The sequence below is a fragment of the Furipterus horrens genome, unplaced genomic scaffold (genome assembly GCF_987537825.1).
Source record: "Furipterus horrens unplaced genomic scaffold, mFurHor1.1.pri manual_scaffold_7, whole genome shotgun sequence".
NCBI classification, from domain to species: domain Eukaryota; kingdom Metazoa; phylum Chordata; class Mammalia; order Chiroptera; family Furipteridae; genus Furipterus; species Furipterus horrens.
In genome coordinates this window covers 141,252,962-141,269,540 of record NW_028327177.1, presented here as the reverse complement: position 1 = coordinate 141,269,540, position 16,579 = coordinate 141,252,962, and the positions used below count along the sequence as shown (strand labels likewise).

Sequence of the window (16,579 nt, the reverse complement as noted above, 5' to 3'; positions counted from 1 at the left end):
CAATTTAGGAGCCGTACGGTGAAGAGGTCCGAGGGCTGAGCAAGTCCTTGGAAAGAACTGCTTCTTGGTCCTTCCCTTAGGTGCTCTCTGCAGGCCCGAGAAGCAGAGATGTTTCTGTCAAACCAGTTTGTGCCGACACCTGGAACCCCAAGCACCAACCCCCACAGGGCTGGGGACAAGCCCCGAGGACCTCCTAAGTTAGACTTATCTTGGGTGAAGACAGAGGGTAGCCCCTCACCAGCTCTTTGTACAAATCAACCCCTGCTGGTCTTGCAAAGCCCCAGTCAGGACTCAAGAGGCTTGGGCCTGAGCGATGGATGGCTCGATCTGGACACCAGAGGGGCAGCCAGGCCAAAAGCACCTTTAGCAATGTGACAGTACCGAACACACGCAGTTCAGAGGTCACTGTCGCAGAAAGCCACGCTGCCTAGATGTAAGCCCTTCCCTTGTACATCAGACTCCACCCTGGGAGCCTTGCAAGAAGCAGCCACTGCGGGTTGGGGGGTGGTGGTGGTGGTCAAGCCCAGCTTTCTCCTGAGGCTGCCCCCCAAGTCCCGCACAACCCCACAGCCTCAGCCCAGGCTCCCCCGGTACCTCCAGCGCTCACGGCTGAGGCACCCTTTGCAGACTGGAAAGCATAAACCAGTGGGATCTTCACTGGGGGTAACACCCTGTTTCAGGATTCACTTTAATTCTCCAAGAACAGCTAGAAATTTTCTTCCTTTAATAAAAAAATCCCAGACACACTTTGAAGTCCCAGAGAAAACCAGCAACAGAAGGAAGTGAGTCCCCCACAGGGGCGCTGGAGAGCCAGCAGCATCAGGAAAGCTCCAGGCGTCACGCCTGACGTTGTCAGGGGCCGGCCTAAAAATAAATTACAAAACGCTGTTTGGGGAAGACACAGCGGGACGGTGTTTCTCCCTCGGGTGCAGCAGGCACCGGGCGACTACAAATCAGTCCGTGAACTGGCTGCCTTGGGGGCGTATTTCGGCATCAGTTCGTTAATCTTGCGGATGTAGTCAGACTTCTCTGCGCAGCCTTTGCACGTCTCCCCCCAGTCGTCCAGGATCTTCTTCAGCTCTTTCACTCGGAGCTTCTTCAGGTCCACAGTGCTCAGGTCGATCTGCTTGTCTGGGGGAGAGAGCAGGGGAGTGACCAGCTGGGCGGGGGCAGCCGCAGACCCCCAACGGTGCCCGGCTGGCTCCCCTTGCCCAGCCAGCGCACCCCCTGAAAAAGCAAGCAGTCCTACTGGTCACGGGCCAACAGCTCGAGACACACAAAGGGGTGTGAGTGCCTGCTGCCCCCAAGAGGGGGAAGTCGCCCCTTCAGCAGGAAGGCTAGTCTCACAGTGGCAGTGTCACCAGAGACAGGGATGGATGTCACAGGGTTCTTACTGGACGCATGTGGCTCCCATTACCCCAAGTGCCTCTGGAATAGTCATGGCAGAGGTCAAGTTACTGCGGAATGACCGTCCCAAGGTGACCGGGCAGACAGAACCCATTTTCCAACCAGGCCCTAGTCAGGAGCTTCCCCTCCGTGACTACTTGTGATGAGAGACCCTGAGCCAAAAGCACATCCCCCAGGGTCACTCCCGGAAGTCCAGGCATCTGGACACGAGTTGGGGAACACGGGCCTTTGGACACTCAAGCCGCAATAACATATGGTGGTGACGCTGAAGTTGTAGAGAAAAGGACAACTGTTCGGGCCCTGACTATTCTTCCCCCAGAGGCTGCTCCGGAGACGCTGTGGGGCCTCAGCTCCCGGCTCGCCAGTCTGCACACACCGCTTCTTCTAATGGTCCCTGGGTCTTCAGAGTTTGCACCCAGGACAAGCCTGCTGAACCCAAGGGATGCCAGACCACACCCTCTCTCTGCCCCCAAACTCGTGTCCCCAACTTGGCCCAGGCCAATAGGCAGACCTTCCTCCACCAACCAACCTGGCACGCCACTGGCTGCCTCGGCACTGCCTGGAATGTCCTCCCATTCCTTTGGCTGATGCCCCGCCTCTTTGAGACCCATTCTGACCTCCAGGCACTACCATGCCAGAGCCCCAGCCCCGCCCCCACCTCCACCGCCTGCCGCCTGGCCTGGCTTCCCGTCCTCCTCGGAGGCGGCGCCGGCGCAGCGCCCGGGGCAGGCCCGCACTCACCGTACTTCAGCTCGCAGATCTGGCTGTCCTTCTTCTTGAGCTTCTCACAGATCTTCTCCACGGGGATGTGGTGGGCCAGCGGCTTGGACACCTCGTTGATGATCTTGGTGGCCGCGTCCTCTGTGGCCCCAATGTAGTAGCACTGCAGCAGGGAAGGACAACGGTCTTCAGGAAGCTCCACTCGAGACTGTCTCCCCCCAAACGCACTGACATCTCGGAACAGCTGTCTCTGCCAGGGCCTCGGGTTTGCAGGCCCGGCCAGGGCTGGCCGCCCGGCGCCCCCAGGCGAGGGTGGGAGTCACCAGGGTTCAAACCTTTACACAGAGAGACAGACGGCCAGACTGCCGGGCCGTCCGCTGGGCTCCCGCGCTCAGTGTGACCCCGTGCGCGCCTGGTCCGCATCGGCCCTCCCGTCCTCGCACTGGCCAAGCTCCCCCGGCCTCTGGGCACCACCACCGGCCGTGCCCTCTGCCTGGCTGCTCCTCCCCGCCCGGGATGACCGTCCCCCGGAGGGAGCACTGACCACTCCGCCCTGCCCCGGCCATCCCGTCCCTCCTCTTCCTGCCGCCCGCCCCGCCGCGGCACTTCCCTGCCCGATGGCCATTTCTCTCCCCCGACGTTCCCCGTGCCCCGCAGGGCAGCGGCTCAGTCGGCACCAGCAGGGTAAGCGAGGGCAGCTGCAGAGAGAGCCCTTCCTTCCGCGGGCACCGCCCGCCGCCCGCCCACAGAACGGGGGCAGGCAGGGCCCGGCTCCAGGCCCGGGAGGCGGAGGGGGGACGCGCCAGTCCCCCGCGACTCACCAACCGATTCTCTTTGCCTCTGGCTTCGCGGCAGGACTTTGTAAGTTCCTTTTCAATAGAAGCCGGGGAGAAGGTGACATCTCTGTCCTTGAGGTCCTGGTAAAACCTCCCCAGGTAAGAGACACAAACTGGAAAAGAGAGGGACGGCAGGGGCTCAGCGCTCACCCAGCGGCACCCCGATCCCCCAGCGGGGAGCTGGGTCGGCGAGGTCAGGAGGAGGCACGGAGCGGGGAATTCTTCCGTCCCCGGCTTTCCTCTGGCGCCCACAGCTGGACAGAACCGGCTCCTGGGTGCTGGGGTCCCCTGGCCCACCCGGGCAGACGGGGAGCAAGCCCCTCTCAGCGCCCCACGAACGGCTCCTCCCTGCTTCTTCCGCAAAGTTTAAGCCGAGACTGAACGTGGCCTTGAGATGGACTCACTGTCACCTCGAAAACGGGCAACGCGGAGGCTTAAAAAGAGACGATCCGAAAGCTGCTCATTTCCAGACGCCACGCCGGACCCCGGGGCGCGGCTTCGCAACCCCACCGGCCCCGGCCAGGTGCCCTCGCCCGCCCTCCGGACGCCCGACCCGGGCCGCTCCCGACAGCCTCTGCCCGGTGGTGCGGAAGGACGGACACGCCGGCGTTATCCCGGCTCAGGCCAGGCTTCCCACACGATCTAGTCCCAGCTTCTCCTCGTGGGGCCGGCTTCCCAGGCCCATGAAACGCTTTCTAGGCCGGGGGTTGGCCGCTCTTCGCGCGGACCCTGCCCGTTCCAGCCCCGGCCTGGCGGGGCTCTGGTGACGTTCAGTGTCGCGCCAGGCCAGCCCCGGCACGCGGACCCCGGCCCCGCCGCACCTTCGCAGTCGCCCGGCCGCAGCGCCGCGGTGCCCGGCAGCACGCTCAGAGCCAGCGCCACCGCCAGCCCGTGCGTGAGCCACATCCTCCTTCACCTCCTCTGCCGCCGCTGCCGCCCGACTGAACCGCGCCCGCGGCGCTGCGCAGCCTCCAGGTCCCCGCCGCGCGCCGTGGCTTCCCATTGGCGGGCGACGCCCCGCGCCCTCCCACATACCGCGACCCCATTGGTCCATGGCCGCCGGAGCCCAGACGGGCGGCTCCACGCTGCCCTTCCCCATTGGCCGGTGGCGGCGACCGCCCTCGGCCCTAGACAGTTGTCGGCCGCTGATTGAAGCAGTGTCAGCTGCAGGAAGCGGAGGCGGTGGCAGCGGAAGCGGCATTTCCGCCATCTTGGGAAAGGGCAGCAGTTATGGCGGAGGCTGGCAGCTGCATTCAAGTGGGGCTCGGCCACTGTCCCGCTTACCCTTGTTCTGGGCCCCCACGTTCGTCCAGAAAACCCCGCAGACCTTCACCGCCCAGGGCCCCGATTAGTGGCGCAGATCGGGGGCTCCGGGGCCAGCCGCAACTCAACAGGGCTGACAAGATGGGCGGCCGCCCCTGGTGAGGCTCCGAAGTGTTTTCTCCCCGATTTCTAAACGATCGCGGGGGCGGGGGAAGCAGCCTGTGCGGTGCGTCTGCAGAGGAGCCGGCGCCTGCGGGACCTGCGGATGATGTCCGAATCTCCCCAAGCAGCCCGGACGTCCGCCGCCTGCGCCCCCGCGAGCCGCCCCCACCGCGCGTGGGCCGACGGCCCGGGCGGGACGGCCTCCCCTAGGAAGGGCGAGTCCCGTGGCCTAGGGGTCAGAAACGGGCCGCCTCGGAGGGGGAAGGAAGTGGGCCTAGGAGGTTTGTCTCCACTCGTGGGGCAGTTCCCCGTGTCCTCACGGGCTCCGGAAGCCTGGCCGAGGTGGCCGGCCCGCCGCCGTCGCCTGCGGGCCAGCTGGGCGCTTCCTGCGGGGGGATCCTGGGGTTCCGCAGACGGGCGCCGGGGGAGGTTTCCGCTTTGGCCGCCTTCCTTTCACGTGCACGGCTTGGCTGCCCGTGCTGGGGGCCAGGACGCCTGCTAGGGGGCGGGAGGGCCTGCAGCCCGGCGGCGGGGCCAGTGAAGTCAGTGGGTCAGTGTCAGGTATTCACCTTTAATTCACATCACAGCAATCAGAGGCGTGGGGGAGGGGCGGCCGGGCGCCGGGTATTTACATCTGAAATTCACATGACGTGTCGGCTGCAGAACATGCTACCACAGTATATACAGTAAAATACCTCTCGGGACACGAGTACAAATCTCTTTCTTTTTTGACTTTGCTTTCCGGTACAGGTAAGATCAGTTTTAAACCACCTTTTTCTTTTAAAACATAAATACACAAAAGAAATGGTTAGAAGTTTCCTTACTTTAAATAAGCACAGGAGGCCAGAGGTTAAAAACACATTTACAGGGCTGAGTACCGATTGGACATCACGCTCTATACAATCTGTTGCTCAAATTTCCTGTACAAATACACAGCATTCAAATAGGTATGGGTTTATTTATTTATTTCTCTTTTTTCCAAAAAACTTTGCACCAAGGAAAGCGGAGCGCTCGGTGATGCGAGTGTGTTGCTCAGGCGCCGGCAGTGCCGCCCTCGCTGCACGCTCACTGGGCAGCAGCACAACCCCGAGGACAGGGTGGTTCCAACAGGTATTTACAAGTAAGCTTGAAAGAATGAAAATCAGTACTTCACAATCTTTTCAGAGGATTCTCGGCTCCGGCCTCCCACTTCCCATCAGACTGGCTGATGTGCCAACAGGAGGGACCTGGAATCTGTTCTTTTCATCCGGTTAGGGAGAAAGGAGAGCAAAACCAGACCTGGCTCACCTGGCATCATCAAGAAGGCCAAGTGAACCCACCCTGCCCTCCGCCCCCTCCCACGCCACCCAGCGGAGAAGGGAGACGTTCTTACGTGAGGACTGCCTCGTCCAGGGACTGAGGTTCAAAGTGCCCTAGAATCCAGATACCCCCCTACCCAAGAATCAAATACAAAACTAGCCCCCGACTCTCCAATACGGTGAACACCAGCGGCCCAGGCCTGCCCTCCCTTGGCCCCCTCAGTACCAGAAAGGACCCACACTGGTGATGACGCCCCCACACGCCCTGAAGAGAATGTGGCCCTCTGTCTTTCCTAACAGGTTACTTGCTGGCATTCCTGTTAAACAGCTGGTGTTTGTTTGCAAGAGAAACACCCTGATCGTGGCCTTGTCTGGAAAGGGGCTACGATGAAGGGGTGGGGGTCTGGCCATGGCGGTCGGAGAGGCCAGCGGAAGAGTAACTAGGGGAGAACACACCTGTTGAACGAGGAGAAGGCAGCCCTGTGACCATCAGAGTTGTGAACTAAAGCGAAAGAAAGATAAAGTCTATGCAGACTTTTTAATGTAACTTAGAAGCACCCTGGTAGAATACTATTACTTCCTCACCCTGTTCCCCCCAAATAATAAACCAAGAGGAAAATCAGTGCCCTGACCCAAAAGTTTCCCATAAAGATTCCATTGCGCTTTGTCCAACAGACTGGGGAGGCTGGAGAAAGGGCACTCCTGCCCGCCCTGAACCCTGAGGGGTGGTCCCCACCGCCTGGAGCAGGGCCCTGCACTTGGCCACTTGGAAGAGGATAGTTCAACTTGCGTGGGTCCCTGATTCCAAAAGGAGACGCTCCTTCCCACCCTGCTTGCCCAGAAGCTTGCCGAACCTGACCATGAGTCCTCAGGGCTTGGAAGCCTGGCTGGGCAGCCAACCCCACTGCTCAGAGGTAGTGCTGAAAATCCCTGATTCAGGAGCTGGATGACGGGCATTCTGGCCACTTTTGAAAGCTCAGGATTTCCGGCCCCTGCGACACCTCAGCCTCACTCCTCTACCAGCTAATCTTTCAACACATGGTCACTTGGGCCCCGGGGAGGAAGGTGGCCAGGGCAGTCCCTTTGGCTCCACACTCCCACTCAAGCCCCCAGAAGGTAGGAGGTAAAACCGTTGCAGATCCATTTGCCAAAGGGGCTTCTGCAGGGCATGAGGTGTACGGAGAGTGGAAAGGAGCAAATGATCAAATAAAAGTGGCGAAGGGAAAAATCCGAGACAGAGCTGGAGGCAGGACTGGCCAGTGGGAGCCTGGCGCTGTGCCAGGGCCTGTGGTCAGGCCAGGTCACGTGCCGGAGCCGGCAGGTGGGCCCAGCCAGTGCTCAGTTGTGTTCTCCTGGACGCAAGAGTGGGCAGGTGAGCAGGCATTTGTGCAAAACGGCTTGTAGCCCCCTTGTCCACCACCTGGGACATGTAGTTCACATGGTCCACGCAATCCCTGAATATAAACATGAGCTCTTCCATCCGCACAGCAAAAGAAGAGGTCCCTAGTGCAATTTCCGTTCTGTGCATCTCCACCCTGGAGGGAGGGCCTAGGCTCCAACCACGGGCCCCCCACGGCTGCAAGGCGATCCTGTCTGTGCAATATCTCCACAGAGCTCCACGTGGTCTGGAACTGCAGGAGGAGGAAAGCGTCTACTGCACAACAAAGAAAGGAAAACCCATAGAAATGGAAACGGAGAAACGAAATAAAAAGAGAAGCCACAACCCTCATGCTGCTGCGGCCTCTGCGCACGGGGACACCCAAGGTCACGGCAGTAGGACGCAGACTGGCGGCTCCCTCCTGAGTGCGAGGCGTCTCCGGCTCCCGGGTGGGACCCGCGTTTCAGACCTGGCGTGGCTGAGCCAGCTGCCCCCCGCTCCTCACTGCTCCCCGCGGCCCTGCTCCCAGGCCATGCGTGCCTGCTCCTCCTTGGCGCTCCCAGGCGGCAGCGAGGCCTTGCGGTGCAGGCCCCGGGGTCTGCAGGCCTCTTCGCGCAGCAGCACGCCCTCATCGTGCTCCAGGGCCGGCAGGCGGGGGTGGTAGGGCTTGGGGGGCAGCGCGGGCGGGTCCATGGCGTCCTGAGGGATGACGCATCCCGGGGCGGAGTGGCTTCGGCATGGCTGCGCCTTGATGGAGTCCAGGACGGCGGACTCGGACAGGCTGTAGTGAACGGGGAGGTAGGGTGGCTCCAGGTCTTCGTCTGCACCCCAGGCCTGGCCGGGCACAGAGTCCGTGGTGTCGGCTCGGGCTGGGGCCTCGGAGGGGTGCCCGAAGTTGCTGTCGCTCAGGGAGGACACCCCGCTGCTGGCGCTGCCGGACAGCGTCGAGTTGCTGCCGTCCAGGCCGGACGGGGGGCTGGTGGGGGAGGCCGGGATGGGGTGCAGCGGGGCCTGCAAAAGGAAGGGCAGGCCCGTCAGAACCCCCCTCCCAGACTGGCTGGTGGCTGCCGTGTGATGAGAACCGGTCTGCTTACTAATGAACCTCCGCACAGCCGTGTGCAACAGTATGTCCTGCTCCTTCTGCGGCAGCCCCCCTGCCCCCCGTCCCGTCCCCTCAGGCCCCAGCAAGCCCATGGAGCCCCAGCATCGCCTGTGTGGCCACTGTGGGCCAGAGCAGGCCCCGGGGCACCGACAGGGCTGGGTACTCAGGCAGGCGCAGAGGCCACGGACCAGATGAGTAAATTCAGCTGCTAAAATCGGTGACACAGTCTTTTCCAAGTTGTGAGAAAGTGTGTCTTGTCTTTTTAATAAAGCTCTGGTGCCGGACGCTCTGGCTGTGACTAGGCCGGCTTAGATGCTCTGCGGGCACCCTCGGGGCTGGTCCGCGGCCCCCTCGTGGCGTCAGCAGCTGCCCGTACACGCGGCCCCGGTGCTGCTGTAGCCGGGACCCTGTCAGCCCTCCGCCCCCTCACACGGGCTGCAGGACACATCGGTCATCTGCATCCCAGGTGTGCCTCTGTCAGGGAGCAGGGCAGGGCCCCAGGGGGTGCGGAGCAGGGAGATGGCCCATCTCACAGCCTGGCGGGCTGCGGCTTCTGCACACTACCTTTCGCAGGGTCCGGGCGGGGAGGGCCGGCGGGGTGTCACCCAGTGGGTGGTGGAAGGTGTCGAAGTGCAAGGAGTAGTGACCTGCGAAGGAACAGAACCACAGCCTCAGCTCGGGCCCCTCTTGGGCTTCGCGCCAGCGGGCAGACGCGGGGGGAGTATCCTGGGAGCCCCTTGGCACTGAAGGCCACAGAGACGTCTCTCTTTCCATCGAAGTTCTCCAAACACAGGCTGCTGGAGCCAGAGACACTCAGGCTACACAGGAGGTCAAGATGGTCAAGTGTGTCAGTGTGTCAGAGCCGATCACCAGGCCGCAGGCAGGGGCGGGTCTGCAGCCCCCTGCTGGGCGGTGACAGTCCCTGGTGTCTTCGGCAGCTCTGGCCAGGAGCCTCCCTGGGCTCAGCTGCGGTGCTCAGAGCCTCACCGACCCCAAGGCCCAGCAGGGCCCTGCCCGGGGCGGGAACGCTCCTCTGTGGCAGCGTCGGCCCAGAGAACAGCTGGTCTTCTCAGCCTGGAAGGCTGCCGCTCTCGCCCCCGAGCAGAGCTGTAGACCAGGGACTGTCTGGGGGACCCGCTGGAGGTCTTCTTACCATGCAGCAGGCTTCGGGGAGGCACTGGGGGGGCCAGAGCGCGCCCCATATGGGCAGACAGGAAGGGCCGGGCCTCGTGGGCTCCGCTATCCAGGCTCCAGCTGCTGGGGGCTGCTGGCCCCGCTGGAGGGGAAACACATGGCGTGAAGGGAGGTTACTTCTCGAGCCCCCCTGTGAGAGATGCCCTCCTACAGGGCGGGCTTCTCGGGGGGCTGTGCACTGGGTGCCTGGCACATGGGGACTCCCCGTATCAGCCCCGGGGGGCACAGAGCACTGGCCCAACACACTGTGGCCCTTTGGAGGGACTGGCCAGGGACAGGAGCCGCTTGGGATGGCAACAGAGTGAGCTGACGGCTGAAGAGCACTCAGGACAGGCGCGCCAAGAGGAAGTGCAGCCTCCGGGGCTCGCCAGGAGGAGAAGAGAAGAGAAGGGAGGAGAGTGTGGGAGAGGCCCGCGAGCCTGGGAAAGCAGAGCGCACGGGCCACAGAGCTTCTCACAGAGGTGGGTCAGGGCTCTCCTCCTGCCCGGGCCCAAGGGGACAGCAGGCAGCAGGGTGGGCGGCAGGCAGAGACGGCCCCCTCCAGGGCTGCCCCATGGCCAGGGAGTGCGCAGGCGCGGCTCCCACACCGGCCTCACACTAAGAGCCCGTGGCAACATACAAGCTTTGCCCATTCCTGTCACTTCTGTGCCTGCTGCGTGGGTTTGGGATACACAGGGTGTTTTCTAGGCAAGGACTGGTGTCCCCTGGCCCCTGGTCCCTGGAGGGAAGCGTATCAAGCCTGAGAGTCAGGGCCTGGGTCCTCCTGGACCTGCTTGCTGAGAGGTCAGGCTGTGAAGCCCAGGGGTGACTTGGCGCATGTCGAGAGGCCCAGTTCCCGGCACCCACATGCCACAGACGCAGGCTGGAGCGCGCTGTGGATGAAGGGGAACAGAGCGCCCCCCCTGTGCTGAGGAGGGAGCCCAAAGCCAGAACCCCAGCCCTCAGCCACAGCGGGAGTGCGTGACTTCACCGGAGGGGAGGGACAGCTGGACCTCGGGGTCCGAGGAGGCCACTCCGCAGGAGCGGCAGGGCACACGTGAACCCTGTTGGCCATCCCCTCCCGGACCGCAGGTACGACCGAGCAGAAGCATGCCCTTTCTCCGATGGGGCCAGGCAGGTGCCAGCTCGCTGCTGGGCTGTCAGAGGCAGGCGGAAACTCACGACCCAAGGGCTGCTCCCCAGCTTTGTTCCCAGGCAGCCGTGACACACGTGAGCCTGCGGGCGCCAGGGTGCGGGTTCCTCCCGCTCCGGGTACCGAGTGGGGGATGCCAGGGCTTACTGGGACCCGGGAGGCTCTGGAAGGGGAGGCGCTGGAGCCTAGCCCTCAAAGAGGAGGTGGCCAGGAGGGGACGGGCCCCATGCGGTCCAGGGATAAGTGGTGATGTCCACCCCCTTCCCCTCATTGCTCAGGACCCGGCTGGGCCCTGCAGCAGAACACGGGGTCAGACGCCCCTGTCTGACCAGCACCAGCTCTGAGGGCTGCTCAGTCCCATGGGGTGGCGGCCCGCAGCTGGAGGGAGGGCGTGACAGTGACCGGGCGGCAGGCGCTCAGCTGTGGCCTGAAGAGCGGAGAGAAGTCTGAACCTGATGAGCGCCCGATGGACCAAAAGGCCCCTCAGAGAGCCCGGGTCACCCCGAGGGCAGGCCGGGCCCGTCCACAGGCTTCCTGGTCCTCAGCACTGAGGTGCCATCTCCCCCAAAGAGAAGTTCCATTTCCATAGAAAGCCACGGAATGTCAGGGAAGCAGCAGCTTCTCCCACAGGGTCCGACAGCCTCCCAGGCACATCTAGGCCCTGGAAGAACCGTGGGGCTGCAGGGACTCACCCGCGAGGGCGCCCTTGCCGTCAGGAAGGCGACGGGAAGAAAGCTGACCGCGCTGCAGCGGCCCCATGCGCACCGGAAACCCGGTGTCGGCGGCAGGGCGGCCAGCGGGCCTTCCCCACGCAGCACGTTCCCCGGGGAAGGAGGGCAGGGCCGCTTCTCTCTGTGCGTGGGAACTGCGGTCCGCTGCCGGCCTGAGGCCCCCAGGGCACAGCCCGCAGCCCCGAGGGCAGGCTTGCGGGGTCCGGGAGTCACTGCCCAGCAAGGGAAGGCGCGTGCAAGCGGGAAGTGGAGTCCTCGCGGGACTCGGGATCCTGGTGACAAGAGAGTGGTGCCAAGTACGTGCGGTTCCTGCCCTGGAGGATCCAGGTGGAGGCTCGGGAGGTTGTGACTTCGGCCTGTGTGTTCCTCCAGGAAAGTGCTGGCCTTGTGCCCTCTTTTCTTCTTCTTGATCTTAGAGAGCGGGAGGGAGGGAACGTGGGGGCGAGGGCTGCTGTTCCACTTACTGAGCGTCACTGGCTGATGCTCACACGCGCGTGACCAGGGACCGAACCCGCAATCCTGGCCTCTTGGGACCGTCTCTGACCAGCTGAGCTACCCAGCCAGCGCTCAGCCTCCTTCCTGAGACAACCCGCTTTCCTTCCCACACCTCGGGACGGTGTGTCCAGCTTCTTGCTGCAGCCTGGTCTGAGGCCTGAAGCTCTTCTGTGTCTGGCTGATGTGGGGTCTTGGTCTGGCTGCCAGCACCTACTTGGTCTCTGAGCTGTCTGCGCTCTCGCTAGTTCTGAGATGGCTCCACACCTCGGATGAAGAAAACCCACTGTGGATTCTGGTCTTCAAGGCCCAAAAGGCGCCGTGGTTTGGGGCGCAGGTGCAGGAGGTCCAGGTAAGCCGCGTGTCTTAGGGATGTGTGTCCTCGAGGCCAGGAAGGCGTCCTCAGCTGGGATTTTTGTGCCCCTTGTGGTTGAGCTCCTGGTGCCGACGCCCACCAGGCACTGGGGTCGTGGACCAGTGTCTGCTGAACTTAAAACAGGACACGGGCCTGTCCCCCGTAATGAGCACGGAGAACAGTGACGGCGCGGAGAGCAGACAGCACTTGGGCAGGAGGCGCAATGGCAGCATGACGGCCGCGTCAGAGGGACGTGTTCTGATGGGACAGCCGTGTACTGCTGGGGACTCAGTGCACTGTAACCTTCAGCAGGCGGAGCAGGGGGGAGGGGAACCCGCAGGGAGACGGGCTGACGGGGGCCCGGGTCCTGTGTGGCAGGCGGGCTTAGCAGAGTCCCCTCTATGTTAAACCTAACTCAGGCCCCATGTCCGGGGCTCCGGGCCAGGGCCACGTGGGCCCCGGCAGGTTCTCCCATCCGCTCGCCACAACAGAACATAGGGTGAACCTCCTCTACCTAAGCAGCCCTGTTTTAGGGATTTCCTGGTCTCTGGTAAGGCGGGCCCCGTAGCTGCAGGGACAAGAGGAGGGACTCCTCTGGTGCCCCCAGCCTCCCTTGGGCAGGGCTGTCTCTGGGAAGTTCGTGTTGCTTTGGCCCGTCCTTCCCATTCTTCTTGCGCATGTCAGGCTACAGGTCTGTCCTGAGCAACGGGGAGCGGCCCCTGAGGGCCCAAGCTGGGAGGGGTCTCGTCTCGCTGAGTTCTGGGGCTGGTTTGGAGGCGCCCACGGGAGTAGTTGCCCCGTTTGCATGTGGCCGCCTGAGTTCCCAGAAAGGTGGGCTCAGGGCAGGTGGCAGCTGGGGCCTCTCCGAGTGGGACAGATACAAACTGACCAAGCCCCAATTTCAGCAGCAAGCAGACACTGGCTGCATGGTGAGCACAGGGACTGGCCAGGACTCTGGACACGCAGACAGGCCCGGATGCTGGCGCTCAGGGACGTGATCCAGGTGCTCAGGGTGGGGACACACAGCGGGAGGCCACCCGGGAAGGGGAACAATACCTTTTTCAGCCACAGACAGGTTGGGGTCACTGCAGGGTTTACAGGCTCCAACCACTTGCTGAAACAGGGCCGGCTGGAAATTTGGCAGCTGAAGGAAGGAAAAAAAAACATCAAAAAGGGTGAAAACCACCAGTTATACCTCAGGGGTGGGGAGGCAGTGCTGTGAGACACAGGCGCCAGGGCGTTCCAAAATCAGCTGGGGGACGTCAAAGCAGGGCCCCGGCGCGTGCTTGTGCAGCCCCGCAAGCCAGGCTCCAGGGGCTGCTGCGTGCGGCGCGGGGCACCGTCCTCCGGCGTCGGGCTGGGCTCCGGCCTGCCTCGCGCACGGCCAAGGAAAGGAGATGGGCACTGAGGGTACCTGTCTGTCCTGCCAGGGAGACACACTGGCAGCAAGGATTTGGGGACCCCCTTCACCCTGAGTGCTGGCAAGTGCAGCCTCCTGGGGAGCCCCGAGGGCAGGGCGAGTGTGGCACTCAGGCCTAGGGTCACAGACAGGACCCGATGCTTTGGTGGGCAGCGGCCAAGCTGACCGGCTCCCTCCCCCCGACAGGACCACGCAGGCACAAGGTGCCACTGAGGAACTGCTGGCACTCTGGAGCCAGGGAACAGGCGTTTGGAGCTGATTTCATGGTCGCTGAGAGGAAGACAGGGCCGACTGGCCAGGGGCAGGGGAGGGGGGTCCCCATGGGACCTGTCCCGGCCCCCAGGCAGGGCATCTGGAAGGCTGAGCAGGTGGTGCGGAGCGTCGCGCCGGCAGGTAGCGAGGGGCTTCGGGGGACTGGGTGGGGGAAAGAGGCAGAGTCTGCCCTAACGAAGGTGCCTTTCACACACAGGGAGCAAGGCCATCCTCCAGGGCCGGGTCCACCGCTGCTTCCTTGAAACAGGAAAGACCCAGTTTCCTCTGCCAGCCTGTTCAGCGCTGAGGAGTTCGGGGGCCTGGCAGAGGCCAGCCAGCCACAGGAGCGCGGCAGCTCCCACCCTGCCGCCAGGCCTCCCTGCTGCCCTCCATCTGGGCTGCTGACCCCATCCGGAAGCCCGCAGCCTCTGGGGGTCTCACAGCAGGAGGAGGCAGGCATGGAGGACCGAGCCGAAAGCAGGCCCAGCAAGGGCGGTGAGCAGGGCCCCAGCCGGCGGGGGTCACTACCTGTCCGTTCTCCAGGATGGCCGCTGGGTACATGGCACTGCTCGGACGGTCCCGGTGCGTGGGCAGCAGCAGCATCATTTCCCGGGCATGGCGGTACTTATCTGGCAGAGAGGGAGAGCCTGTAACCAAGTGAGAACAAGCACGCACAGATGACAAGCCACAGCTGGAGCGCCCGGCGGGCACGGACCCTTGGGGCCAGGGAGCCAGGGTAGGTGTCCCCTTGCAGCCGGGTGAGGGGGTGTTCAGCAAGCACAAGAGGAACGAAGCAGAGTCTGGTGGGGAGACGGTGTCGGGGGCTACACCTCACATCCCAGTGGAGGCAGGTGTACGGGAGCGACGCGGACCCACTGTGCTCAGAGGCAGGTCGTGAAGAGCCGAAGGCTGGAGCCAGGCCACTAGGGGCCCCTGTGCCCAGAACTCTCGGGAGGCGGGTGTGGCCTAAATGCTGGGCCCTCCTGGGGGCCCAGGCCAGCCTGCAGTGGAGCCATCACGGAGACAGAGATGCTCGGGTAACGCAGCAGCACAGTTCTGACTCGACACACTGTCTCCACTACGTACCTTCTCCAGACGCCGCGGGCCCTGTGCCCAGCCGGCACCCACTACTGTTCCCAGAGGTTCTGTCCTTCTAGGTTCTAGGCCCCCAGCACTTAGCCTCTGACTTCCTGGCCACTTCACTGCAGCCCTGGAGCCAGACCGCCTGGGGACCCAGGGCCTGCACCCAGGTGGCTCTCCAGGGCTGCCTACTCTGACATTTGCCCTTCAGTGACCACAGGGGTCACGGGGCAAGTCTGGGGGTCATGGGGCTTTAGCCCAGGCTCCTGTTAACTTGGTTCCCACTCCTCTCTCTGAGGCCTCTGTGTGGCTATCATGGAGGCCAGACCATGCAAGATGTGGGGTGGCCCTGTCTCCATCAATGCACGCCGCAGCCACAGGCCCCGGATCTGGTCCCGCCACGGCCCTTGAGGGGCCTTCCACAGAACTGCTGAGACTTAGCTTGCTGGCTTTCCTCGGGGATGGATGACTGGGGAGTTCCTCCCCACGTGCGCTGCTCATTGCGCCTGACGCCGGAAGCTAGGGGGGTCACGCCGACCCCTCATCGTAGGGTCTCCTAGACTGCGGTGTCCCCTACTTGTTCACAGGAAGCCTCTGACAGGCTCCAGCAGCTAAAAGCCCTCTCTGCGGTGCTGGGGAGGCGAGACCAGCCCGCGGGCTCCATGTGAGCGGTGAACCTGCAGCTCTGGAGGCTTCGTGTCCCCGGGGCCAGGGTGCGGGGCAGGCGCTGGCCGGGCCCGACCGGAAGGGGCCCTCTGCGGCCAGCCTGCCCGGCAGTCCGTGAGCAGCTCCGCTCCTGCGCACTGGAGCCTACGAAGAGGAGGCTTACATACCTTGAAGAAGCCAGTGCAATACAAACCGGTAATATAACTACTGCTTCTGCAGTCTTCTTCCACAGAGGGTCTGAGCAATCCTGTTCGTACAACTCAGGGCTGGCTTTAAGACCTAGTCTTAAAATAGCCTTTATTGATAAGGAAATGAGTCAAGTGTGCTTTTTTGAAAAAACTAGGCCTGAACGGCTACTTTTTGGTATTTTTTTACTGATTTCACTATTTTGTGTTAGAACCTGTACTGAGGCAACTTCAGGAGGACGGCCATGTACAGACCCCAGGAGAAAAGCTCCTAACCCCAGTGATTTCTGTAGTGTACCCCCCACTCCCCAGCAAGACGCTTCCCTAGCCCCGCCAGCCCCATGCGGCGCGCCCGGGAGCAGACACGGCCCTGCACGCCAGCGCTGTCATGTCAGACCCACACCTGCCACCCCCTGCATGCCAGGCACGCGGCTGCACACAGCACGTTGCCCTTCTCGGGTTGGCCGCGGTCCCCGACCTCATGGCCAGGCCGACCCCCCCGTCTGTGTCCTCGATATCCTGAGACACGCTGGGGGGCTGGGAGGGAGGGCCAGCAGCCGACAGGCCCTGCAGGCACTGCGGACGGTCTCTGTGTCCGTGTCTTGGAGGCCCCTGTGGAGCCGTGACGGAGGCATGCTCTGTGCTGCCCCGAAATGTCCCAGCTCTGCCTCTCACCCCTCCTGCTGCCCTCTGCCCTGAGCAGCTGGTCCCGAGGGAGGAGCGAGGGCTGCTTTTCACGAGAGCATTTAAACAGCTTTTAAACGGACACAGGGCTTTTGTGTCGCAGGACTAGAGTTGCAGTATTTGAGGGGTGTCTGGCAAGCCCCAGGGAGGCCAAGTCCCAGCAGGACTGCGTTCTTCACGGAGGGTCCATCACGAGCCCGCGGCTCCCAGTCCCGCTCAGCC

General features: G+C 63.2%; 2 protein-coding genes, 1 long non-coding RNA gene and 1 other non-coding gene across 4 annotated transcripts in view; 1 reads left to right on the top strand and 3 right to left on the bottom strand.

Moving 5' to 3' along the window:
• Positions 1–701: 701 nt before the first annotated feature.
• Positions 702–3,884, bottom strand: MANF (mesencephalic astrocyte derived neurotrophic factor). The gene is made up of 4 exons (XM_090284833.1): positions 3,785–3,884; positions 2,949–3,076; positions 2,149–2,290; positions 702–1,131 (listed from the first exon to the last, which is right to left on the bottom strand). The coding sequence occupies exons 1-4, from the start codon at positions 3,867–3,869 to the stop codon at positions 947–949; spliced, it is 540 nt and encodes a 179-aa protein (XP_090140959.1). The 5' UTR covers positions 3,870–3,884; the 3' UTR covers positions 702–946.
• Positions 3,096–7,626, top strand: LOC150005501 (uncharacterized). The gene is made up of 2 exons (XR_016512455.1): positions 3,096–4,384; positions 7,299–7,626. It is a non-coding gene; the product is annotated as an uncharacterized LOC150005501 (long non-coding RNA).
• Positions 5,363–5,490, bottom strand: LOC150005502 (U4atac minor spliceosomal RNA). Its single transcript, XR_016512569.1, has one exon. It is a non-coding gene; the product is annotated as a U4atac minor spliceosomal RNA (small nuclear RNA).
• DOCK3 (dedicator of cytokinesis 3) overlaps positions 6,335–16,579 on the bottom strand; it is a 218,468-nt gene continuing 208,223 nt past the window's right edge. The window contains exons 50-54 of the mRNA XM_090284832.1: positions 14,271–14,389; positions 13,127–13,214; positions 9,320–9,442; positions 8,731–8,813; positions 6,335–8,075 (exon numbers count right to left, since the gene is read on the bottom strand). Of these exons, the coding sequence (XP_090140958.1) occupies positions 7,566–8,075; positions 8,731–8,813; positions 9,320–9,442; positions 13,127–13,214; positions 14,271–14,389 (923 nt within the window). The 3' untranslated portion in view covers positions 6,335–7,565. The remainder of the gene's footprint in view (positions 8,076–8,730; positions 8,814–9,319; positions 9,443–13,126; positions 13,215–14,270; positions 14,390–16,579) is intronic.